We start from the raw sequence: 24,839 nt of genomic DNA, 5'->3' as shown, positions 1-24,839 counted from the left end.
GTCCGGTTTGCCCGTTCTGGCACAAGGCCAGCTGGCGGGAAGTCCGTTCTGTTGGCTCAGCAGGACAAACACGTTTAGCAGCGTGCCAGGAAAAGCTCGAGCCAGCGCGGGCTGGGACCATCCCAGGCGCTGGCAGCCAAACTTTGGGACAACTCCCCTGGATCATCGCGGCGGGCCGGGACCGTCCCAGGCGCTGGCAGGCACAGCGCTCGCGAAAACTCCTCTGGAGCAGCCCCGTCCCGCGCCGAGCCGGAGTCAGCGGCCGAATTCCCCATTCACGGTGCCTCATGAATATTCACCAGGGCGACCGCCTCTCCCCTCTCCGCCCGCCCGCGTCACGTGACGCCGCGAGGCCGGAAGCGGCCCTGCCGGCCGGGCTCGGGGACGCCGCGCGCCCGCCCGCCACAGGCACTTCCGCCCTTCCGCCTGCCCGGGCTGCCCCGCGCGCCGGCGCCCTCCGCGCTTCCGGTAAGCGCGCGCGCGCGCGGTCAACCCCCGCCCCGACCTCCGGCCGCGGCCGCCTCGCCGATGCCCCCGGCCCGGGCAGCCTCCCCCGGGCCGCAGCCGCCGCTCCGCCGCCCCGTTTTCAAGCGAAACCGCTGATGACGCCGTTCCGCTCCTCTCGGCGACCCGGAAGCGCCGAGGTGCGGCCCGCCCCCTGACCCGGAAGCTCCTCCCCGCTGTCTTTCCGGTGAGGAGGCCGCCGCCGCCGGAGCCGGGCCGGGGCCGCCGCTGGGGGGGAGCCCGGTAATGTGCGGGGCGGCGGGACCGCGGGCGGGGGGCCGGGCAGCGAGACTTCCGGGGCCGGGGCGATCTGGAAGCGGAAATGGAGGAGGGCGGGCTGTCTGTCTGTCTGTCCGCCCGCCCGTCTGTCCCGGCGTCGGGGGCTCCGCCACGGGGGAGCCGCGCTCCGGGCCGGCCCCGCCCTCGGCCGCCGCGGCGGGAGGCGCGTCCGGGCCCCACGGGGAGCGCCTGCCCCGCTATGGCCGGGGTGCCGCGGGCCCCGCGGAGCGCCCGCCGCTGCCATGCGCGGCCCCGGGCGCCCCGGTAACCCAGGCGGTTTGTTTGCAGAGCCGGCCCTGGAAGGAGGAGAAATGCAAGAGGAGGGAGAGTGAGAGGGGTAAGGAGCTCCCGGAGCTGCGTGAGTGACCCCCCGCCCCTCAGCCGGGGCTGCCGCGGGCCGGGAGGAGATGGGAGATGGGACGGGCCGCGGGTCCCGGAGCTGGGAACGGAAGGGCGCTTGGGCTGCAGGGAGCGGGAGCAGGGATTGAGCGCCGGGAAGGAGCTGGGGCGCAGGGAATGCCCGCTGCCAGGCACCTGTTCCAGCTGAGGCTCGCCCGCTCGGGGTGGAGGCTGCGCAAGTGTCGGGAACGGCACCAAAGTTGTGTCTGTAGACTGCGGGTTTGGGGTCCCGGACTTTGTCCGGTACATTTGGGATATTCCTGATGTGTGTTCAAATGCGCTTGTTCTAAAGGTGTAACACCGTTTGAACTTTCTGGTGCTTATAGTTACCAGGGAAGCATTTTTGCTTTTGTTGTAACAGCCTGTGTGGCTTCCAGCATCCTTAGTATTTTGCAGCAATTAAGCCTAAAAGCTCCTTGACATTGAACAAAGATCTTGGGCAGACATAAAACAACAGTCTAAATTGTTCCCAAGCATTTGCTCTCGGGGCCTTTTGTTGACTGCAAACTCTGTGCCGAATGGGAAATAAAAGCCAGGCATCTGGAGAATAAAGAAACCCGTGTTAAAAGTCAACCTCTGAACAAATACCTGCCCATCCAGCCTTGGTTGTGCCTTCCAGAATCACAGCCCGTATCTCACCGTGTACTTGCATGTGTTTTTACCTGTCTGTTTATGATTAAAGTGCTGAGCTGCCAAGAAGTACAAATGCAGCACGTTAAGTATGTGTTTCTGTGAGATGTAAACTCCAGAACCCTTGTCCCTTGTGAGTTCTCTGGTGCACTCGGTTGTTTATTTGGTGTATGTACATTTGTGGTGTGTACACAGAAAGTGTTTTTGGTTTACATCAGGAGGGTACGTTGGCATCTGTCTGATACTAGACTGGTGAATAGGAAGAAGGTCCCATCTCTGGCGTGTTTGTGGAAGCTGGGATGATGAAGGCCCTGCAGTGGGAGCGTGCTGTGGTGCAGGGTTGAAGCTCCAGCCCATGTCTGGTAGTTATAGAGCAATTGGAAGGGTTACGAGCAGAGTTCTGGTAAAGTAAGTGTGAGCAGCGGCTCAGTGGGGGCTGCCAATAGGGGTGCATGTTTTCAAAATACCCTTTTAGCCTGAAAATGGGGTAGGGGAGGGACAGCTCTGGGTACTAGGCCAGTAGGTTGGTGGAGGAATCTTACCTTTGTTTTCTGCCTTTGGAAGACTGGCTTGCTAGTGAAATTGCATGAAAGCTTCAACTTTTACACCATTTCTCCTTCTCCTCCACATTCTTATAACTCCATCACACTTCAGCCATTCAAGCCAGAAGTTTGAGGCCTGGTAGACAATGTGCTCAAGCATTGAGATTTTTGAATGGGGAGGTGGATTTTATTCCAATACTAAGGGAGTCTAATGAAATCAGTGTAGCCATCCTTTGAAGGATCAGTACGAGCCGTGTTTGACTTGCACACACTTTAAGCTGAGCAAACAAAAGTTAGATTCTCTCCGAAGTTCTGGTGCCAAGACAAGATGGAGACAAGCAGCCACTGAGTGCCCTGGCCTCTGCTACTCTGGATTTTGGAATCTGGAAATGGACTTGCCTTTTATTACTTGTTCTCTTTAAATAAGAAAGCTGTTGTGAGTTTTTTTGCTTAAATTGGCATGTTTCTGTTTAACTCCTGAAGTTTGCAGTTGCATCCAAGGGAGTCTTGGACAACTACAAAGTTTCTCTGGAAAATGCATCTGATTATTATTATTATTATTATTATTATTATTATTATTATTATTATTATTATATGAGACTTTGAGGTTTTGGACAGTCAGGTTCACTTTGGTGGTTTTGATGTGGAAGCTAAGCAAATAACTGCTTATTTATTTTAAAAACCAAAGAAAAACCAAGCAAAAAACCTCAAACTTGGAAATTCCAAACAAAATGCCACTCTTGATTCAGGTGGTGCTCAGTTGCCAAGGATGTGTTATCTCCTCATGTGTGCCCATCCTGTGGAAGAAAAAAGTCATGTAATTAAGCATTACATGCAAAGGGCTGTGCTGTGGGCAGTGTACTCAATAATTAATTTGGCTCAGAAAAGAAAGCAGAGGAAGGAAGGTAAGAGTGTTGCCCCATCAGCCTCTGATTGAATCACAGCGGTGCAAATCCAGAGTAATTCAGTCAGGCAGCGAGCAGTCTGACTGCATGCCACCAATGTAAGGTAAATAATTTATCCTTAAGTGTGTTTATTGGTTGATTTGTAGTGAGTGAGTGATGCAGGAGTACTTGGCCTTGCTGTTGCATGAGCAATTCATAAAAACAAAATTATCGGGTAATTTGGTTCATTTAAATACTGCTTCTCCACACAGAGGAAAATTATTTTTGCATTTTGGCTCACACACAGCAATTCCACATGTATTATTCCATCATGATATACTTCTGTAATGTGTTTCATGCTACTGGGGGCATCCCTCTGAGCTCCCTGGAGGATTGAGATAGACCCTTCAGAAGCAATATTGTTCAATTATGAGACCACTGACAGACCATAACAGAAATATGAGTAGGACAGTTTGCATGTAGCTGCATGAAAAACCTACAGTGGTTGTGCTCTCTGCCAAATGTATTCTGAGCATAGTTTTTACCTACCATATTTTGCCATATTTGTTTAGGAATAGATGTATCTGTTTTCAGAAAATATTGTTTTGTTAATTTCTTTATGTTTTGAGTAGTCTTTTTGCAAGTGTAACAAACTTTGTCCACTAATGGTATTACACAAAGGAATGTAAAGATTAGAAAGGAAAGGGCTTCTTCAGTCAGGTGTTCCCAAAGAGATTATACCTCTGTGCTCAGGAGACTCTCTTTTGGTGTCTAACTCATCCTCTGAATGCAGGGAGAGTTGAGATGGAGCAGTGGGCACTCGGCTGGGGACAGATTCCTACAGAATGGAAAGATGGAAAGAAAATGGGCAATGGAGAGCCATGACATGATCTTGCTTGGAAATAGGGTATCTCAGGAGCAGGGGAATCAGGTTATTTTCCTACTGCTAGTCTCATTGGAGGAGAGCAGGAATACAGAATGATGCTTCTGTGTTGTTTTCAAGAGTGGGGCTGGTGTGGTAGCAGGAAGTTAGGAGCCCTGAGTTTGACTTCTTGGTCTGCTGTGGCTGTCTGTTATCTTGGGCAAGTCTGTTTCCCTCTCTCTGCCTATCTTTCTTCCTGTGTAACATAATGCTAATGTCCCTTTGCTGCATCTGGGTCCTTAGTGTTGAGCTGGGGTGGAGGGACAGGCAAAGTCCAACATCTTCACTGCCTGTGGGGTCAGACTGTCTGTGATGGTGAAAAAGTTTTCATCTGTATTTGCCTGCTTGCAGATGCACAGACTTCATTTATGCCATGTACTTGGGTGGATGATAATTGGGAAAATTTGGATCTTTTCTGGGTTTCTAGCCAGTCCTGTTTTTTGCATGGAGGACTACTGGGCAAGGGACATTTCAGATGGACCCAAGCCCATGGGAATAACAGGCACCTTTTCCCCCTGAAAATAATATTTTTATTTGGGCAGATAGCTCAAAAGGGGGGAGAAGTTGCTCAAGAAAGACAGGGGAGATTAAGGAACTGTCACAGCATTAGACTGAGTCAGTTCCATGTTGGAATCTCTTTGAGTTTAATGGGTTTTTTGTGTGTGTTTGTGTGTCTGTCTTCCTTATCCTCCATTCCTCCTCCCTTCCCCCTTCTTTTTGCCCCCTGTGCCCAGCTAGGATGGAAGAATCTCATTTCAACTCCTCCCCGTACTTCTGGCCAGCAGTGCCCACCGTCTCGGGACAGGTGAGATCTCCCAGCCTGTTATGTTCAGGAGTTTATGATGAGTGTTTCTGTTGCATTTCTCGCTCAGCCAAATGCTGGGCAAAGCTGTGCCAGGGTGTGCTAAGAGCTGTCCTCCCCCCATTTAGATTGAGAACACCATGTTCATTAACAAGATGAAGGAGCAGCTATTGCCCACAGAGAAGGGCTGCAGCCTGGCTCCCCCCCACTACCCTGCCCTGCTGACAGTGCCCACCTCCGTGGCGCTGCCCACTGGGATCTCCATGGACTCGGACACCAAGCCGGAGCAGCTGACACCACACAGCCAAGCCCCCGTGACTCAGAACATCACCGTGGTACCAGTGCAGTCTGCTGGGCTCATGACAGCAGGTAGGGCACTCCAAAGGCTTTGGCAGCTGCAGAGGGGACCGTGGGATGGGGAAACACGAGGTCCTGGCCTGTAGATTATTCCTAGCCTTACTGATGGTGTGGCTTACTTTGGTGTGGTTTCACTGTGAATCTCTAGGCACTCCATATACCCACCCTCTTTATGGAAGTTCAGCTTCCAGCAGTAGAGACTGGGAATGCTTTGGGAGGGGAAGCTACCTTTCTGTTTGTGTTGTAGTCAAAAGTAGGTGTTTCTGTGGGATAAGGAGGTTGGGCATAATTGGAGATGTAATAACTGACTTCCTGCACCTTCCTTTGTTTGCAGGTCCTGGTCTGGTGATAACCTCCCCGTCAGGTTCTCTGGTGACCACAGCCGCCTCTGCCCAGACCTTTCCCATCTCAGCTCCCATGATTGTCTCTGCGCTCCCCCCTGGCTCCCAGGCAGCCCTGCAGGTGGTGCCAGACCTGTCCAAGAAAGGGACAACCACCCTCGCTGAAGGAGCCGGGGCTGGGGGAGTCGCCCCCAAACCGCCCCGGGGCCGCAAGAAGAAACGATTGCAGGAGTCGGGGCTGCCAGAGATGAGCGACCCCTTTGTGCTGACAAACGAGGATGATGAGGACCAGCACAAGGATGGCAAGACATACAGGTGGGAGTGGGCTGAAACCTTTTCTGTAACATTGCATGGGCATGGGGGTGTAACCCTTCAGAGGGTTACATGGGGAAGGAGAGATCTCTGCCTTGTACCTAAAGAGTCTCTGAGTAGAGAATCTTTGAGCTGCAGAAAGAGTTGAGTTTTCTTGCTGGTCAGGAATATTTACAAGCTGATGAGTTGAACCAAAACTAAGGATTTTCTTTCAGTGGACAGTCTTGATTTCCTGAATATAGTTGTTAATGTTACTAGATAAGTTAATGATCAGGATGTTATGGAGACTAAACTACATCCTTGATGGCACAGCCAGCTGGTATGGCTGGTGTACTGCAGAGTGCAGTGCTGGCTGGTGCAGCTGCAGCACTGCTGGTGTAGCTGAGAGCCCTGCTGTACCTGGGGGCTCCTCAGTTACAACTCCAGTCTCTCCAGTGTAAAGACTGCAAACTGGAGACACACAGAGCAGGAAGTGAACTGTGGTGGTAGTGTCTGCTCCTGTGTGTATTGTCCCATGTGATCTTCTATCTCAGCACTCCAAACAAAACAAGGGAAAAATGTAATTCTGAATTAAATATTAAGGGTGTTTCTGAGCCCTAAGTGTGTCAGATAAGGGGGAGGAGAGTTCTGAGCCCTGAGGTTGGGTTTCTGAGCTTGGAGGGATGTGGCTTGAGTTTACAAGTGATGGGGAGGGGAGAGATAAGATAGGTGGGAATACTTGAGGATAAGCAGTGTGGGTGTTTAGACAAGGTGGGAACCAGACAGAGCAGAAAGTGGTAGGCAGTAAATGTGACGGTCTGTCCTAGGCAGGAAGCAGGAGCACTTTTGGGTGATTCAATGATAGGTTTTTCTGGTGGATGATTAGGATAAATAAGAGGCAAAGTAGTAGCCAAATTGAAACAGAAATAGGAGATGGTCCCTAGGTTTTCTCACTTGCCTATAATGTGCCCAGGATCCCATATCGAACAGTTTTCCTTTTATCATCTTAGATGTTCTTTGTTTTGGTTCAGATTTAGTTACTTTTCTGGAATTAGGCTTTTGGAATATGGAGGCATCTACATAGAATCTGTGTGCCCACCCCAGGCATTTTTTCACTTTTAACTATAGCTTTTTTTAATGTTTACATTTTTTTAATCAACACAGTTAAATGGGTGCAAAAGCAGAGCTTGGATCAGCCTTTTTATCTTAGCCAATGTCCCAGTTTTTCCACTTTGAAAATATAATCAGCGTATGGTGAGGAAGGGTGGGAGTGTTAGGTAGCTTGCTATTTGTAATCCCACCATTTATTTTGGGCCATAGCCACAGATCCACACTACTCAAGCTGCTTACAGTCTGGGTTGCTAATTAGGTTGTTAAATATGTATTTACAGGGGACACAATTGGCAGTGAACACTAGAATTAAAGCTGAACCGGGGCTTTAATTATAGCTCCTTGTTTACTTGTAAGTTTGGAAAAAAATGCCCAAGACCAGGTGGAGTGACTCAGCAGAAACTTTATGAACACGCATAGACTGCGTAACAGCTCATGAAAAGGCCTTTGCAGGGAAAAAACAGATGAGTATATATGTGGGCACATGTAATTTCTTAATGTTTAAGATTTTTTTAATGTTTAATCTGAGTGTGGTACCTTTTCCACCAGCTCCCACCCTAAGCAGGCCTTCCTCTGAGCAGTGCTTAGATGTGAGAGAGCTAAATTGGAGACCCCCAATAGTGGTACTTCAGGAGAGAGTACTTCTGCCCTCCTTGAGATCTGCTCTGTGGATGATGCATCCCATGTGCAAGTTTGGAACTAAAAATGATTGTTGGAAAAATCAAGGAAAGCGCTATCTTCTCTTGGAGCTGTGGGAGAGAAGAGCTTTGTGCAACATAGTAAAATCATTTCTAATATGCATATGAATAGACTCACAAGTTAAAACTTTGAGGAATGCTGGGATCCCTCTGTGTTCTAGAGGATGATTTCAGTAGTTCCCGTCACTACAGTGTGCAGACATATGCTAGCCAAATTAAGACTGTGGGTGAGGTTCCTCTACTCCTGCTTCTTTCTCAGGCTGGAGGAGGAGTTGGTTTTGGCATTCATATGACTACATTTGTATGATTTCACTGATTCCCATGATGAGACACTGGGAATAATGTACTCAGATTCCTGGAAGGAGTTGTACTACATTGATCAGTGTGGTTTTTATTTTATTTTTTTTAATACCCAATTCCTAAAGCCTGGGATTATTTTGTCAAATTTAATTCTTTTTTTAAGCTTTGATTTTGAGCTCTGTGAGCTCTCTTGTCATGAGTGTCTGGGCAGGTGGCTAATATTTGTAATTCCTGACTCCTAGTGTGGTAATAAAGACAGAGAAAGGCCTTGAATGAGGAGCACAGCCAGGCAGATGTGGGAGGTGTTGGAGCATAAACCTTGATACATGTACTGCAGCTCATCCCATTCTCTACTAAATGTAGAGATTCCCACTCCAGCAAATAGCAACTGTTTTACTGCTGTATCATCACTAGAAGTGAATTAGTAGGCTGCTGTGAAAGTGGTGGAAGAATCTCTATGACTAGGGGTTTTTTTGGTAAGAAAAGCTGTGAGGCTTTTGCTAATGATGGCAATACTTGCAGGTCTTTGATGTCTGTCCTTAGGATTTGTCTGGCAGAGTTCTTGGTGCTTTGCATTGTGCTGCTGGAAGAATGCTTGCACCTGCAGGGGACAGCATCTAACCCAGTCCTGTGAAGCATTTTCTTTCATGAGTAATGTCACTTCAGTCTTGTCTGGATTCATCATCAGGTCTTTGTTAGCCTTCCCGACATCTTTGTAGAATTTGCTTTTTCTTTGGAAAATGAGATCAGCATCAAGACTCTTTCTAGAAAGATGCTGGCACTGTGGAACACGTGGCTTCTTCCCAGTGCTTTAAAAGGTGCTGAGGAAAAGGCAGCAAACAGGTCCTGGATACAGTAGATTGATTTTTAGTCTGGTGTGGTGCCTGTACCTGTGCACTTTTAGAAGTCTGTGGTGTGATGTGATCAGTGGACAAGACTGATAAGGTGATTTAGCTGCTCTGGGCCAGATTATCAATTCTCTTCTCTTGACAGTTCTCTAAGCAGTTTCTTTGTAAGAGGAAGAGAGCTCTGTATAGGCACTGCTAGGCAAAATCCAGGATGAATACCAGTTTATAATCTGGAATGTTTTGCAGGCTGTGCTCTGGAGCCTTGGATACCAGCAGAAAGGTTCTTGCCTTGAGAAGGGCCTCATGTCATAGTGTAATCAACAAGCTCTGTCTTCTCCACTTCTGGTTTTGGGTTTTCCTTACTTTCACTGGGGAACAGCAAGGAAGCTGGGAGACAATAAGCAGCTGAGGGACGTAGGAAAATTCAGAGATGAGTCCAAGGTGCAAAAGTGTACAGAATCCTTAGTGAACTGAGCTGCAGAAGGTGAGGAAGCTGGATGGAGACCCTCATTAGAGAGCAAATTATGTATACAAGGGAAGCTGATGGTTTGAATACAGCAGGTGGGTATCTTCTCAGACATGTCTTGTTTTAAGCCTGTTTGGATTTAGCATTACTGTTTAGTGAACTTCCCATAGTTTTGAATCAATTTGTAATGTGGTGGCTTTGAGTTCAGTAAGTCACACGTGTCTGTGACAATGTTGTTGAATTTGGCCGGTTTTAAGCTTGGAAAAAATCTGTTAAGCATGCTCTGAGATGATTTCTAGTTTGCAGGTGGATATATGTGAAGGAAATATTCTCTTTGAGGCTTCTTGAGGCTTGCACCACTCCAGGCACTCAGCAGACAGTCCATCTCCACAGAGGAGACAAATACAGCCTAACTTCTCTCAGTTTCTGGAGAAGTGAGGCTGGACTATATATCTACTCTTTCTGCAACTCTGCATCTTCTAGAGTTGCACTGTAGGGCCAAATATGCTTTTCCTTCAGGCACAGCTGCTCCTCCTTCTGCTTCAGAAGGGGTCTCTAGTGCCCAGTGTGGACAATAACCTCCATCTCTGATGGGCACAACAGCAAGGCGTGAGAAGACACTGCTTGGCTCAAACATGGTAGGGATGAGAATGAGGCATGGACAGGGACTGGAGCTGTTTCTGCTGAGGAAATCTGGGAACTTGGTAGAGATGGGAATCAAAAAGGAGGAGAGAAAAGACAAGAGCCTACAAACTAGGGAATGCAGCAGAGGATGTGATGGGGAGCCTCTATGCAAGGGAGAGAGGGGAGAGCTAGCACCAGAATGAGCTATAAGCAGCCAAGACTAAGGGGTGGAGGAAAGAACCAGACCTGCTAGGTGCTGGAAAACGAGGTACCTAGAACTGGCAGAACAGAGAGGGACAAGAGTATGGGATGTAGACAGACACAGAAACATGAGCAAGAGGAGATAAGTGTTAGGTAACTGAGGGGATGAAGTAACAAAGTGCCCTTGCAGTAGAGGATCAAGAGGCTGGGACATGTGGGTAAAGAGCTTGGGTCTGGGCATTGCTGCAGGAGAGGGGATTGTTCTGGGCTGGAAGGCTAAGGGCAAAAGGAGAATTAAGTTTGAAGTGTCAGGCAGAAAGGTTGACCACATTCCCTCCAAAGCCTAGAAATACTAAACTCAGTGTTTCTAAATTTTGCCATGGCTTTGATGTCAGCATAAGAATGTGACCTCCTCTGGCAAAGAACCTCATCTCCCTCTTAGGCTAGAAAAAGGTGAGAAAGTATTGTTGCTGTCATTTATCATCTTAGCTGCAGTGGCAGAGGTCTGTGCAGTGGATTTTAAGATTGCTGATGACCACTGTGGGCGTCAGTGTGATGCCACACGTTGGAATTTCTGTTTGCTTTTTTTAACAAGTGGTTCCGTGAGCAGCGGAACTAATGATGCCTGGTTTCCAGCGGCTCTCTCCTGTGTGGATTCTCTGATGTCTAATCAAGGGTGAGCTTATTAGCCTTTCCCTCAGCAGAGGACTCCAAGAGAGTCTCTCTTCTTTCCTCAGCTGCACATTTTTGAGACTTGTCTTGATTTTTGAGATCCTTACCCCTTTTCCAGATTGGCTGGCCTTGTCTTATGGTCTCGGAGCTCCAAGGAATACTGTTGCATATTTATACTGTGCACATGCACATTTATACTGTTGCACATGCACATTTATATATGCTCATGCAGTTTGTACACATGATCCTTGCTTTGTACATAAATGTAGTGTTTGGAGCTTAGAAAATGACAATTTGACTGGCCACATGCCTGAGAGTATAATGAGGTAAAACTTTGTGTTATGGTAAGTTCTCTCCTTTCTGCTGAGATGTAACTGTGAGTGTGTGCATGCATGTGCTTTCCCTTGGCAGTTCCTCATAGTGCCAAACAGAAGGGATTGACAGGAGAAGTTCTGCAGTCACAAATTCTAATTTTGGCATGTTGCTTGTCAACATGGAATGAGTGTGTGCAAGGAAATGAGGAGAACAGTCACAGTTTCAGCTTGGGAGAGAGGGAACTTTAAAACTGTATTTTGTGCCTCTTGTCTGATTACACCTTAATTTGGCCCTACTGAGTCAAGGCACTTTGATACCATCCTTGATTAGTTATTGGTGCATGACAGCCTGTCAGAAACCTGCATGTTTGCTCAGCCTGAAAGGAATATTCTGTGAAAAGAAAATAAAATGCATTGGCATGGGATTGTGGAGTTGAGGGGGATGATCTGGGGAAGGCATTTGCTAGTATGAGGAACTGTTGATTACATTTGCCTCTGCCACAGATTGCTGTGGTATCCTGCAGCCCTACAGATAGTCTTGCCTTGAAGTGTGTGCAAGTACGAGTTAGGTTGAATCTTTAGTGGATTTGCATTTGTCTTAGGCTACAAATGACCATAGAGAGTTACCCTGAAATAATTAACATTCAGGGTTCCCAAAACCATAATCTCAAGTATCATTGAACACTCCTCTGTTACGGGTCAGACCCTGTTCTGCTTTGCAGAAGTGTTGCAGCTCATAGGAGTAGCACAGAAATTTATAGGAGCAGTGATATGAATGTATGTAATAGGAATTTTCCTTTAAAGGAAAAAAAAGAGGTTGCAGATTTCAGTTTGGCTGCTTGGAATTAGTGGGTACGTCTCTCTTACTGTGTTTCACTGTCTTTTGTGATTCCCTTCCCTTACAAAGCATAAACCAGGGACATTGTGGAGGTAGATGAGTGCTTATGGAGCACTGATATTTCTGTGGTGGGTACAGGAGATGAGTGATCTGCTTCACGAGGTTGGAATTGCATGTTGGAATTGGACAAGGCTTAAGGCTGTCCAGAGTGGTGATATAAAAAGCTGAATGCTTGCTTTTGAAGTGTCTGTCTGTGCAACATAATAAGAGTGCAGTTCTGTGGAAACAGTCAATAAAGCTGTATCAGAAAGCACCTGCATTGCAGAGCCAAATTATGGTGACATGGATGACCTTAATCTTGATGTTTCCAAATTTCCTAGTGCTTTCTAATGGGCCTTTTGTATTCTTTATATTTTAGCTCTTGCGTGTTATCACTATAGTGGGAAGCACATTCTTGTGTTTTATTGTTTTGTTGGTCTTTTATGCTAATGGTGACTGATTTCAAAAATTGGTGGACAGTGTCTTAGGCCTGATGTTCAATGATTTGGAGGTCAACAGAAAGTCATGGCTGATAACCTAAAGATAAAAGCAATGCTGGTGGATAGCTGTAAAGAAATGGGATCTTTATGTGGCTGTTAATTGTTGAGACAAAATATATTTTAATACAGTCCCATGGAAGACTTAGCCTTTTGGGACAGCATGATGTCTCCAGCAGCCAGGGACTGAGGTCCAGATGTTGGGACACAATGGCAAACATTATCAGACAGAAGTGTTTTGTTGGACTATTGAATGTCTCTGGCCTAAAGATAAGGAATATGGAGGAGCAGTATCCTGGAAAGCAATGACTGTGAAAAAGACTTTCAGGAATTAAGTGACATCATGAAAGCTCCCAGTGCAAGACTGTGACAGAAAAGGCTTAAGGTGCAGCTGTTGAAAGCATAAATGATTGAGTCATTAAAAGAACACAGGGAATTTGTGAAGTATGCTGAAATACCACAAAATTCTGGGTCAGGTATTTTTAGGGTCATTTGGAAAAATGGACAAAATGCAGGAATACCCTCAATTCTGGGAACTGGGGAAGTGCCATATGATGAGAGCATTTTGAACTGCTCTTTGCCTTGCCACTATATGGGAGTGTGCTCTTCTGCAGCCTTACCGAGCCACCAGTGACAGAAGGACTGTGGAAGTAAGTTGACCAAGATCTCTGAGCATAGCTGATAGATTTGTTGCACACTCCAGTAGTGTAAACTGTTCAGTGGAAGCACAGTGTTGGCTTTGGAGCAGGAGCTGATGCTGGGTGTGCCAGTGTGGAAGCAGAGATACAATTCCTGTGCCTTCATTTGGCATCTTTGTACTCGCTGGCTTTATTTGGGTGTTGCCCAAGTGTACCTGTGTATCTTGGATGTTAGTTTTGTCTCCTTTCCCCTTGTCTTACAAAATATTAACAAGAAAGTGTTTAACTTCAGCTTAAAAAATGGGGGAATGTGAGGGTCAAGCATTTATCATGAACTGTGCATCCATTATTGTGCTATGCTTGCATTAGTTACTTCATTAACTCTGCATTGCAAAGGCAGGACATTTCCTTCCTTTTTAAATGAACTGTTGACTCTGACAGCCTAAACTTATCATCTAGTCTAACTTCAGACTTTCCTGGTTTGAATTTTAGTTTTACTGATGGTCTAACTTGTATATGTAGCCTAACAGAAGGAGCAAGGACTCAATTAACTTGTAAGACTACTCTCAGTAGATACTAGGAATTCGAATTCTCAGAGCCATATAAAGCTTACATAGTTTTCACAACTGTGATACTGATTAATTAAGCACTTGATTGAAAAAGGCTGTTAATCCATGTTGGGCAAATTTTACTATGAGCTGGTATTTCAGATGGCATTTTATCTCCTAACAGCATCTGATGAATGAGGCGGAACATTCCATGAAAAGTGGAAAAAAATACAGCACTGTGTGCCACAGAGTTGTAGTCTAGTTGCTATAGGCATCATTTTCTTTATGACTCATTGTGATGACTTTCATATGGGAGTAGAATTAGAATTGTACATCCACCTTTTGCTGGCATTTCATGATTTTTGAGTGTCTTTGTCTAACATGAACATTTTTTTGAATGTCTTTATTTCCTATAAAAAAGAAAGCATTGTAAACATTGGAAGGGGTTACTTTTGATCTCTGGCATATGCCTGAGTGCTAATTTAACTGTTGATATGAACCTCTGTTATATTAAGGATATTTTCTCCGAGGCTGTCTGAATTTGCAGAGCCATAACAAGGAGCTGCAGGGGATGTTGTGTCACACCATCAATGGGAATGCTGCAGTCATTTCTGTTTCTTGCTGTCAGAAAGAATGCAGCCAAAGGAGGGGTAGTTTAGAAGCACAGTGGGGAGACTATTAAAAATGGATATTAAACAGAGGGGGGGTAGAAATCAATTATTTCATATAGTGTTTCATTCATGCTTACTAAGGAGCACTCCCTATTTTCCTCTCCCCGGCCAGAATTTCACTGAAGTAGAGCACTGAAATGCTGCTAGTGTCAGATGGGATATTCTCATTATCCATATAGATTTAACATTTTTTTTGAATCCATATTTGCCCACTAGAGGGCTGATTGCATCTTCCCCTTTAATATTTGATGTTGTCTGAAGCAGAATGCAAAGCCCTTAATTAAATGGATCATTTGTTCCCATGAACAAGCCTGATACCACACAATATAAAATTCTGAAATGCAGCTTTCTGTTATATTCCAGGGCTTTTTTTAACTCATAAGGCTCATGAATTTGTTAATGCTGCATAACATTCTTGCTCTCTCAGGGTTGATGCTAATTAGATGATTAGAAAATGAGTTCTTGCAATATTTTAATTCTAAATGTTGTTTGAAAAACAATATCAGAATGTCTATAGCTGCTAAATTCAGACAACAGAGGTTGTTTGAGGGTTCTGTTTTGATTTTGGGGATTTGGGGGAGGTTAGGGTTTTGGGGGGTTCTGTTATTGTTGTTGAGGCCTAATAATCAGATTTATCATTGTCGTGCAAGTGCCAGTGATGTTTTGAAAACTTCTTTATAATTTTATTTTGAAAATAGAAAAGGACATGCAGTCTGTTTCTCTTCAATAAAGTTTATTTTAGAGAATTTCTGACCCGAAGGCCGATAGCTGGCAAAGCAAATAAGTAAAGGAAAGGGTGCACAGGAGTTATGGAAGATGAAGTTGATGGCTTTATGGTACTATAGATTTAATGCATGGGACTGCTTGGACTTGATGGCACTATAAAGTTCATTAATTTTTCAGAACAGAATAGACTATTTAAAATATAGAGTCTTGTGTACAGCACAGAAGAGATTAGTGCCCAGCATTCTCTTTAAACTAGAGCAAAACCCTTAGAAGGGTATTTCCCTTAGAAAGGTACCTGGGTTCTCAGAATGCTGATTGTAGGGACCAAGTGATTGAGACCATATTGTAGCCCCAAGCCTTGTTCCAAAGATACATTATTCTCTTGGTTGGAAAAGTTTCCTCTTTTTTCCACTTTTGGTGTCAGTTGTTGTTCCTTGTTATGTCTGACTTGTTCATAAAATAAGCCCCTACTAATTGATATTTTTCTCCCTTCATAGATTTATTTGGCTGTTGACCAGGTTATCTTTTAAGCTTTACTCCAAACCTAGATCAACTGGAGTTACTGAATCTTTCCTGCAAAGCCAATTTTCCACATGCCATCACTCTTTAAGTTTGCTGAGCCCGTGTGAGTTTTTCAGTAATGGTTGAGGACATTGACTGCAGAATTAGACATGCTGTTGGCAGGAGCAGTTGCTCCCCTCCTGTATACAAAAAGGATACCTGCTATTCCCCTTTGTTTTGGTGAGCCATATTAGCACAGCATCACACTGGGAGCTTGTTCTCAATTGAATGGTTCCTTATCAGAGGGCCAGTGCTGTGGAACGGGGTTCAATTGAGAGTAATGGAAGTCAGCATCTGCTGAGAAGGAGCTTGCTAAAAGTCAAGCTTGGGATTATGCTGTAATTGTTTGCAGTAGCAGGGAACTGGACTTGGTGGTTTAAAGGTATTTTTCAGTTCAGTGTTCACCTCAGTTTTTTCTAACGTTGGTGCTTTCAAGGACACACAGTCCTCATCGTGTAAGTATGACTTGATTACTGCAGAATACATATGCCCTATTCAAGTCTAGCATTCCAGGAAGTCTGGAACAAACTGTGTGACTTGAGATAGTTTGGTTTATAAACCAAGAGCTACTTTTTTTAAAAAAGATGATGCTGATGTACCTTTTTACTCCTTGTATCTTTAATTGATGTAGGGAGAAACAGTCAAATTACTTCTGTTTGTTGATTCCAGCAGGGATTGGTGTGTGTGTGTGTGTATTGAGGAGGGATTTATATAAGGATGTACTTAGTTTGCATGTTCTGTTAAGGCTTGCAATTAAAATGGATTAAGAGAAAGATGAAGGTAGGACACGTGGGAACAACTGTTAGAGATGATAATGAATGTAAAAGAGCAAAGGTGGAGAGGAGGGAAATGTTATGACAGGTGTGTGTTGGAGTGCTTGCTAGGGAGGCATGGCTTCCAGCTAAATGGCTGGGAATCAAGCTGTGGCTCGGAAGGGCCTGTGGAAGTGAAGGTAGGTGCTGGATAAACACTGCTTACATGACATACGCTAATCAGACTGCACACATCATAAAGCTTCTGGCTCCAACAGAGTCACAACAGTAGATGTAATGAAGTATCCTCCTGAGAGGAGATGGATATGGGGAAGAGCAGGATCAGCTCTGTGGCTTGTAATACCTGCAGAGACTTTTGTTGCTGAGCAGTTTTGTAAACACTATAAAACACAAGAAATTCCCAGACAAAACCACTGTGAACGCTGAATTCATGTTAACCAGCCTTCCTCTGGCTGGCATCTCTTCTCTCAAATGTGACCCTGGAAGTTGCATGTGGAGATTCTATTTTGTCTTTAATGTAAATGAAAAACCTAAATTCAGATAAACCTTTACTCTGCCCCTTGTTTGACACACATGGGGGGTGGGGAAGAAATGGAAGAAAGAACTTGGATGCAGCTTCTATCTCTCTGTCAAATTAACAACCACAAAAGCTTTTACCATCTTGAACTTTAAAACAGTACGAGCTTCTCTTAACAGCCTGGTGTCATAGTGGAGGAACAGTTTTTAACAGCAGCATCCGTAGCAGAGCGAAGCCAACTGCTTCTTCTTGTTCAGAGAGTCTGTGTGTTCACAAATACATTTCTGATCATTATGGGAACAGATGGATCCAAACGCCCAGACAAAACATTTTGCATCACATCAGTAAGACTGAAATGATGAAAGCCCACTAGACCAATGAAATAGCACATTTGATATCCAGAGTATCTTTGTGAGACCCACTAGGAAAGCAGCACTGCTGTTATTCTCAGCATTTTGTATCCTAAATATTTGAGTGTCTTCTCCAGAAATGGGGGCAGAGTTAAGTAGATTTGGCCATTTCTGCTCTCACAGACTTCACAGTACATGGAATTAACTTCTAATACAGACTATAACCTGGGATTTCCACGTTTTCCAAGGTTTTTTTTGACTGAAATAAATCATAGATTAACAAAGTGGGGGTTTTGTCTGGGAATTATTCCTATCCCCTTAGGATTGCCGTTGGAAAATTTTCAGAGTGCTGCCCAGCCTCTCTTGCAAGCCAGTTGGTTTCTTCCAACACCTTCACTTGTCTGGCTGTGAAGTATTGTTTGTTCTCTTACGCCAGTTCCCGGCTTAAATTTGTTCCCCTGGGACTGAATCACTCACAGCCAAGCAGTACCCCAGGAGAAACCTCTCCAGTACCTTATAGTGGGAAAATGCCCCTTCTTCACTCAGTGTGGAGGATCCCATCCAGTTAGAGTTGATCCATATTGGGGCTTACCCCCATGTGACCCTGTCTCTTCCCCTCGCCCCGGTCCCAGGTGCCGGATGTGTTCGCTGACCTTCTACTCCAAGTCGGAGATGCAGATCCACTCCAAGTCCCATACGGAGACAAAGCCACACAAGTGTCCTCACTGCTCCAAGAGCTTCGCCAACAGCTCCTACCTGGCCCAGCACATTCGTATCCACTCAGGGGCCAAGCCCTACACGTGCAGCTACTGCCAGAAGGCCTTCCGCCAGCTCTCCCACCTGCAGCAGCACACACGGTAAGGGCCGGAGGAGGCTGGGGCCCTCTGCACTGCATGTTGCCGTCATCCCAGCATGCTGTGAGCACCTCCGTGGGCGGCTGCCTGGGCAGACCTGGCTGGTTGTGGCAGGCTGCTCGGGGCGTACGCGCGGCAGAGCGGCGGTGGCGGTACCGGACACGTGAGCCTGGTGCCCGGCTGTGAGGGGCTGGATGTGCTCAGGTTAGCGCTGCTCCGCCAGAGAGGCGCCGGCAGCGGAGTGACGCTTTGTGACAGGAGCCAGGGCTGGTTGTGCCGGTGTGAGAGTAGAATGGGCATAGGAGGACTGTTCCCTGTCACCCCAGCGTAGTTGTGCCAAACATCTCAAGTCCAGGCTTGCAGCCCCCCCTGCTGTTTCAGCCACAGGCTTCCCACACACAGCTCTGCCAATGCCCCTCAGTCCAAGCTCTATAGTTGCTCTCTCTGGATCCTCCCCCGGTGCAGACAGACCATGGTCCCTTGAATCCAAGGGGAGCACAGTTTGAGACCAAGAGAGCTCATGCTGTGTTTGGAGTTCCTTCACGTAGCAGATAGCGTGGTGCTGTCCCACCCCCTTTGTGCCCTCATTCCATCAGCACTAGCCAGATGGCGGTCATGTCCAACTGCTGCTGCTCCTCCTCCTCTTCGGCAGGATCCACTCCAAGCTCCACACGGCGATTGTCAAGCCGCACAAGTGTCCTCACTGCTCCAAGAGCTTCGCCAACACATCCTACCTGGCCCAGCACCTCCGCATCCACTCGGGGGCCAAGCCCTACACCTGCCGCTACTGCCAGAAGGCCTTCCGCCAGCTCTCCCACCTGCAGCAGCACACACGGTAAGGGCCAGAGGAGGCTGGGGGCCTGGCCCTGGTCCCCCCGCGCTGCCGGCATGCACCTCTGGAGCACGCGCGCCAAGCATGCGGGGGGCGGGCGGGGAATGCGGCCGGCTGCACCCCAGACGGAGGTGAGCCACCTGAGTGGACGGAGTGGAGGCTGCGCAGGAGACACTGACCACGGCAGGGCTGAGGTGGGCACGTGCTGTCCCTGGGGATCCTTGGTCCTGCACCGCGGGCGGCACAGAGAGAGAGCGATAGAGAGAGAGGCATTGGCTGTAGGGGATCCCGGCCTGGCACCACGGGGGTTGGACTGAGTGTGTGGAAGCTGCTCCTGGCATTGCAGGGGGACAGGGACAGGTTAACACTGTAGGTAAACTCAGCCTGTTACTTAAAAGGAAAAGTGTTGGTTTGTCTATCCTGGAGGGAACAGAGCTGTTTTCTTGGTACTGTGGAAGCAACAGAACAGATTTCTCTTGGTCATTTAAGACTCCTGAGTTTGGAACAGGGAGCCTGGACCTCCAGACCCCTTCCCAGTACATTTTTAGGTAGCTCACATGCTGAGCTGTCCAGGCGTTCCTAAGCTCTTGCTCCCCAATCCTTGTCACTCTGAAATCTGCTTGACTGCCTGTCTTCAACTTCTAACTGGACGTGGGAGCTGTGCAGAGCTCTCTTTGTCCAGCTAGAACAGCATCTGGAGGCAACATCATCCCCTTCACACAGCAGCAGGCCCTGGCAGTCTGCCCTGTCTGTCTGCTCACTGCCTCCGATTTGTGCTCTTCCTCCTCAACAGTATCCACACCGGGGACCGACCCTACAAATGTGCTCACCCTGGGTGTGAAAAGGCTTTCACCCAGCTTTCCAACTTGCAGGTAAGGGGCTGGGTGTGTCCTGCTCCTCGGCAGAGGTTGGCACGGGTTCCAGTGGTAGAGGAGGTGGAGGAAGTGGGGCAGCTGGGAGGAGAATAAAAGAGTGCAGAAAGCTATTGAAGGCCTGGGCAGGGAAGAGATTCCTGACTTGTAGCAGTAGTGGCCCAAAGTAGCATCCTGTAAAATTAACTTGACTTGAAAGTGGTGAGACCTTAGTGAAATTCCTTCCATCTGTTTTGCAGTTTTCTAACTTTGCTGGGGCGAGACTTTTGTGAAATGTTACACCCAATAAAGTCTGGGTATCTGGGTGGATTTTTTGTTTTACAATGAAATGGAGGGCATAAGGGTGGGGATATAGGAAGCAGAGGTGGTGTGTCCTGTTGCAGTACCCTGGAGGAGGGGGACTGTAGAGTGTGCCAAAGAGCAAAGAGCTGTAAACACCTGCAAGCAGTTAAAGCAAATCCTGCCCTGAAGGTAATAAATGCAGGGAGCAGATGTATAGAGGGACAGAAAAGGAGAGACCAGGAAAAGACTGAGAGTTGCATGGAAACTGGGAAGATGGGGGTTGTGGAGCATTAAGAGTCTCTGCTCTTCAAATGCCTAGTATGCATGAGAGGGAAGGCGTGTGTGGGGAGGGTGTGGTGGGCTGGAGGGAGAAGTTCTGTCCCTATGCTAGGAGCCAGGTGTACCTTCCTGAGCAGCCAGGAGCTTGGGGCCTGGCTGTAAGGGGGTGTTTGAGGTGAAGCCATCTCCAGTACTAATACTTGCTTCCTTCCTCACGCTTGCTTTCTCTTTCCTGCCTGCTGCTGCCACCCGCCAGTCCCACAGACGGCAGCACAACAAAGACAAACCTTTCAAGTGCCACAACTGCCACCGTGCGTACACGGATGCTGCCTCGCTGGAGGTGCACCTGGCCACGCACACGGTGAAACACGCCAAGGTCTACACCTGCTCCATCTGCAGCCGGGCCTACACCTCGGTGAGTGTGCACAAGTGCTCGGCTTCCCAGGGAGCAGCTCCTGTAGATGCAATGGGAGCGGTCCCCTGAGTTGCCGTGTCCTTCCCTTTTGGCTTTGGCTCTTGTGAGCATCGTTCCCTCCTTTCTGACGCACTCCCTCCCGTTGCAGGAGACGTACCTGATGAAGCACATGCGGAAACACAACATCCCTGACCCACAGCAGCAGGTGGTTCAGGCACAAGCCCAGGCCTCGCAGCAGCAGCAGCACTTCCAGCCGCAGGGCGGGGGGGCAGCAGGGGGCCCTTCTGGAGACACTAACCAACCCAACCCTCCCCCCCAGTGCTCCTTTGACCTGACTCCTTACAAGACTTCAGAGCATCACAAGGACATCTGCCTCACTGTCAGCACCAGCGCCATCCAAGTGGAGCACCTCTCCAGCTCCTAGAGAGACCTCAACCCAGGGAGCAGAACGCCTCTTGTGCATAGCCTGTGCCAGGGGCACCGCTTGTGCAGCGGCCCTCCTCGTGCAACAGTTTCTGGCCTCTCCTCCTGCAGCAGCCTCTCCTGGCTGTGTAACCCTGTTCATGGCAGCCCCTTGCACAACAGCCTGTCTCAAGGGGGTGCTCCTTCTGTGCAACAGCCTGCCTGGTAGGAGGATGCTTCCTTGTGCAAGAGCCCCTTTCCTGTGCTGGGATCACTTCCTCATGCAAGAGCCCCTCCTTTGAAACCCAAAGAAAGGCCCCTGTTTTGCCTTCTCTCTCACTGTAGGATGTGTCCGAAGCGGGGTTGCGTGTTGTGACACGCATGGTGGATGGGATGGAGAGACGGCCCTTGTATATACGGGGGCTTGGACACGTGTTTTTAGCAGGCCACAGAAGAATGTGGCAGGGTTCACAGCTGGATGGGGTTCTTTGAGAATTGCCTTGAGTGTCTAAGAGAGAAATATCCATTCCTGTCCCTCCTGCTTGTGAAAGGGAGGAGGGGTCGCTCGTCCTGCCCCAAGGACTGGATGGGAGAAACCTTCTCCCGAGTGGAAGGTGAGACCAGTGGAGGGGGGAGAGGTGAGACATGTTCTCTGGGATGGACAGGTGCCTACACTGCCTAAGGGCTGTGGAGTATTGCATTCTTTCTCCTCCCCTAGTGGAGAGCAGTAGAGAGGAGTGTGTCTGAACTGGCTGCTGCCTCTCTCTCACAGCTGTCTGAGCAGCGCAATGGCCCCATAGGAATGTGGGCTCCTGCTCATTGCCCTTCCTGCCTGTTGTGGATGATATCCTAGCAGCTTGTACTCCTCCTCCTCTCCCTCCTGCTTTTCCCCTCCTCAGAAAAGCCTACAGGCATCAACAACAAACCAAAAAGCAACTGGAGGGAGGGTAAGAGACTGCCAAAATAATCATCACCCTTCTCTCTATTCCCTTTCCTGAAAGGTGGAATGACAGCAGTTCTGACACTCACATACCTGTCCTCCCCCAGTTTCCCAAAGGGAAAGAGGAGGAGGAGGAGGAGGAGGAATAGACCAGTCTTTTCAAGGGGCTGGCAGGAAGCAGGGAAAGGCTAGCTTCTCCTGCTCATCTCTTGCCAGAGTGCTCTCCCAGGCTCCCTCTTGCCAAGACGGGCTGGACTCACATGGCAGTGGTGGCCTCTTCTGGACCCTGGTCATGGGAGAGAATCCCCAAAAGGTGGACAGTGGAGAGAAGGGGATGAAGATCCCCACAGAGAGACCAATCTAATGAGAAGGGGGAGCCAACAAGAATAAACTGAAGGCCCCTTGAATTTATATATATATATATATATAAATATCTATTCCCACCCCTGGCCCGCTCTGTCCTTGCTGTAACTGTTTCTATCTCTGTGTTTATAAAACGCATTATCCTGGCGAATTTTTATTTTCAATCTTCGTTTGTTTTTCCCTTTCTCTTCGTCTTCAATTCTCCTTCCTCTTTTTTTTTTTTTTTTTAATTGGTCCACATGACTGCTAGTCTTGTGTGTTACTTATTAGTTTCTTTGGATCATGGAGGCTGACTTGGAAGAGAATGAGAAGGCAAGGGAAAAAGCATGTGTTGTTGGGTTTTAAAATCAGTCACCCACCCAAAGCCTATAGAATCCCAGACTTCTGTATGAACAACCAATAGGGGCTTCTATTTTATTTTTTTTAACCACCCTGTATAGAAATAAATTGGTGTAAAAGGCTGCTTGAAGGTGCTGCTGCGAGCAGCCTGCCCCTGTGACGTGTGTTCCTTCCCCCTGCAGCCGAGCCCTGCAGGAGCCTCTGGCTGCCCTGGCTCTGGAGGGGCCGCGTGGGCAGGCACATCCCTGCCTTTGGCACTTTGCGCTTTGCACAAGGACAGCGAGGAGCTCTGCACCCGGGGAGCCTGTGGCAGAAACCTTTTCTCTGCTTTAGTCACCAGGGTTGGCTGCAAACAGGTGGAGTGCTTGGTAGGTGCATAGGCTAGGCTAGAAGGAGCTGTCTGGTTTGACTCCTGCATTTTACAGGTGACATTTCAATCCATTTAATCTGTACTGAGAGTAGCCAAGAACTGATGAGTATTTGAACTGTGTTGACAAAATGCATTGGCTTGATTTTGAGGCACTGGGACACAAAATCCATTGGTAGCCTGCTGCAAGGGCTTCATGTTTTCATTGTTTAAGTATTTAAGCCAGATTTCTCCTTGCTTTGGCTTCTGGTTCCTAGTTCTGGAAACATTCATCTCTCTGATTCAGAGAGCCTGAATGGGACTTTCCCCCCCCACACTTGCATTTAAACACCCTGATGTCTCTTCTCAATCCACTTTTTCACAAGGTAAACAGAACTCTGTAAATCTTCCACTGTAAGGGATTTCTTCCAGTCCATGAATTATTCTTGTCTTTTCTTTCTACATCTTGTCAAATTTTTCATTATCTTATGAACAAATTCATTTTGTAATTGAGTGTTGAAGCCCCAGTGCCATGGGTGAGGTCCCCCTGGCTCTTTGCCTTAAGTCTGCATAGGGCTGTGTTTTCCCTCTTCTCACAGCAGGATAGAGGAGCTCACAGTGGCTGCTTGTCTGGTCAAGGCTGATCATCCAAAGTCTTGGCTTTCCATGATAGTGTTTTCCCTTCTCTACAGGAATGCTCTGGGTTCTTGTTTCCTGGGTGCTTCACGTGGGGCTGTGTCCAAGTCCAGCCTGTGTGAATGGGCCTGGCTGGTGATGGGCCAGGTTACTCACAGCTTTCACTGCTCTGTCACCCCCAGACTGTATCAGTTCTTATTTTTACTTTCAGATCCAGGTTGAAATGCAATATTGCATCTTGCTAACTTGAAAAGCATTGAGTGCAACTTCTCATAAGCTTTTTTTGGAAACTTGCAGGCTGAGCATTTCTTAATCCTCTTAGTATTTGATTATGTACAGTTTATCTTTCTGACTTATGGTGCTAGGTCAATGCCTTATAAAAATTTAAGTATGTCACACCTATGCAGTCCCCTTTGTTAAACCAAATGTATAATGATGTCATCCAAGAATGAAATTAGGGTTTGGGTTTTTTCTTTTTTTTTTTTTTTAACTACAAAATCTGTATTTTGTAAAACCTTTGTGTTATAGGTTTTATTTTTTTTGTTCCCTAATTATTCTTCTCTACAGTTTTTCCATAATTTTGTCATTGAGTTGTTTCATTTGCTTTTTGGGAGTACTGTCATTAGTGTCTTAAGGTATTTGTTTAATATTACAAGTTTAATTTAAAGATCAGAATCCCTGGGCTAGAGAGCTAGTTACTAAACTCTCTCAGGCCTCCTGTTTCTTGGTTGATTTCAAAATAATACATCCCTTGTAGGTGTTGTCTCATCTCCTACTTTGATACTATGGTACTAGATTGCAGTTGCTATTTTCATATGACTGCTACATTATATTCCTTTCTTTAGATGGAATTTGAAGTATTTATTGACTGGTTTCTCCTGTTCTATGTCTCTAGCATTTTCACAATTTTTATCTAGCATAGATCAGTACTATTAGT

General features: G+C 47.2%; 1 protein-coding gene across 15 annotated transcripts; it reads left to right on the top strand.

The window, feature by feature from the left end:
- Positions 1-348: 348 nt before the first annotated feature.
- Positions 349-22,767, top strand: ZNF384 (zinc finger protein 384). 15 transcript variants are annotated; one of them, XM_074534835.1, is made up of 11 exons: positions 349-468; positions 1,072-1,120; positions 2,031-2,220; positions 4,899-4,965; positions 5,091-5,331; positions 5,654-5,975; positions 17,975-18,199; positions 18,849-19,031; positions 19,822-19,900; positions 20,718-20,876; positions 21,025-22,767. In XM_074534835.1, exons 3-11 carry the CDS (start codon positions 2,168-2,170, stop codon positions 21,298-21,300), a joined length of 1,605 nt encoding a protein of 534 aa, XP_074390936.1. In that variant the 5' UTR covers positions 349-468; positions 1,072-1,120; positions 2,031-2,167; the 3' UTR covers positions 21,301-22,767. The 15 variants fall into 15 exon arrangements, with proteins under 15 accessions (XP_074390936.1, XP_074390948.1, XP_074390946.1 ...); XM_074534834.1 differs by lacking the exon at positions 349-468 and adding an exon at positions 489-691; XM_074534833.1 differs by lacking the exon at positions 349-468 and adding an exon at positions 489-747.
- Positions 22,768-24,839: the final 2,072 nt, after the last annotated feature.

The sequence above is a fragment of the Zonotrichia albicollis genome, chromosome 2 (assembly GCF_047830755.1).
Source record: "Zonotrichia albicollis isolate bZonAlb1 chromosome 2, bZonAlb1.hap1, whole genome shotgun sequence".
Lineage (NCBI taxonomy): Eukaryota > Metazoa > Chordata > Aves > Passeriformes > Passerellidae > Zonotrichia > Zonotrichia albicollis.
This window is presented reverse-complemented; position numbering and strand designations above follow the sequence as displayed.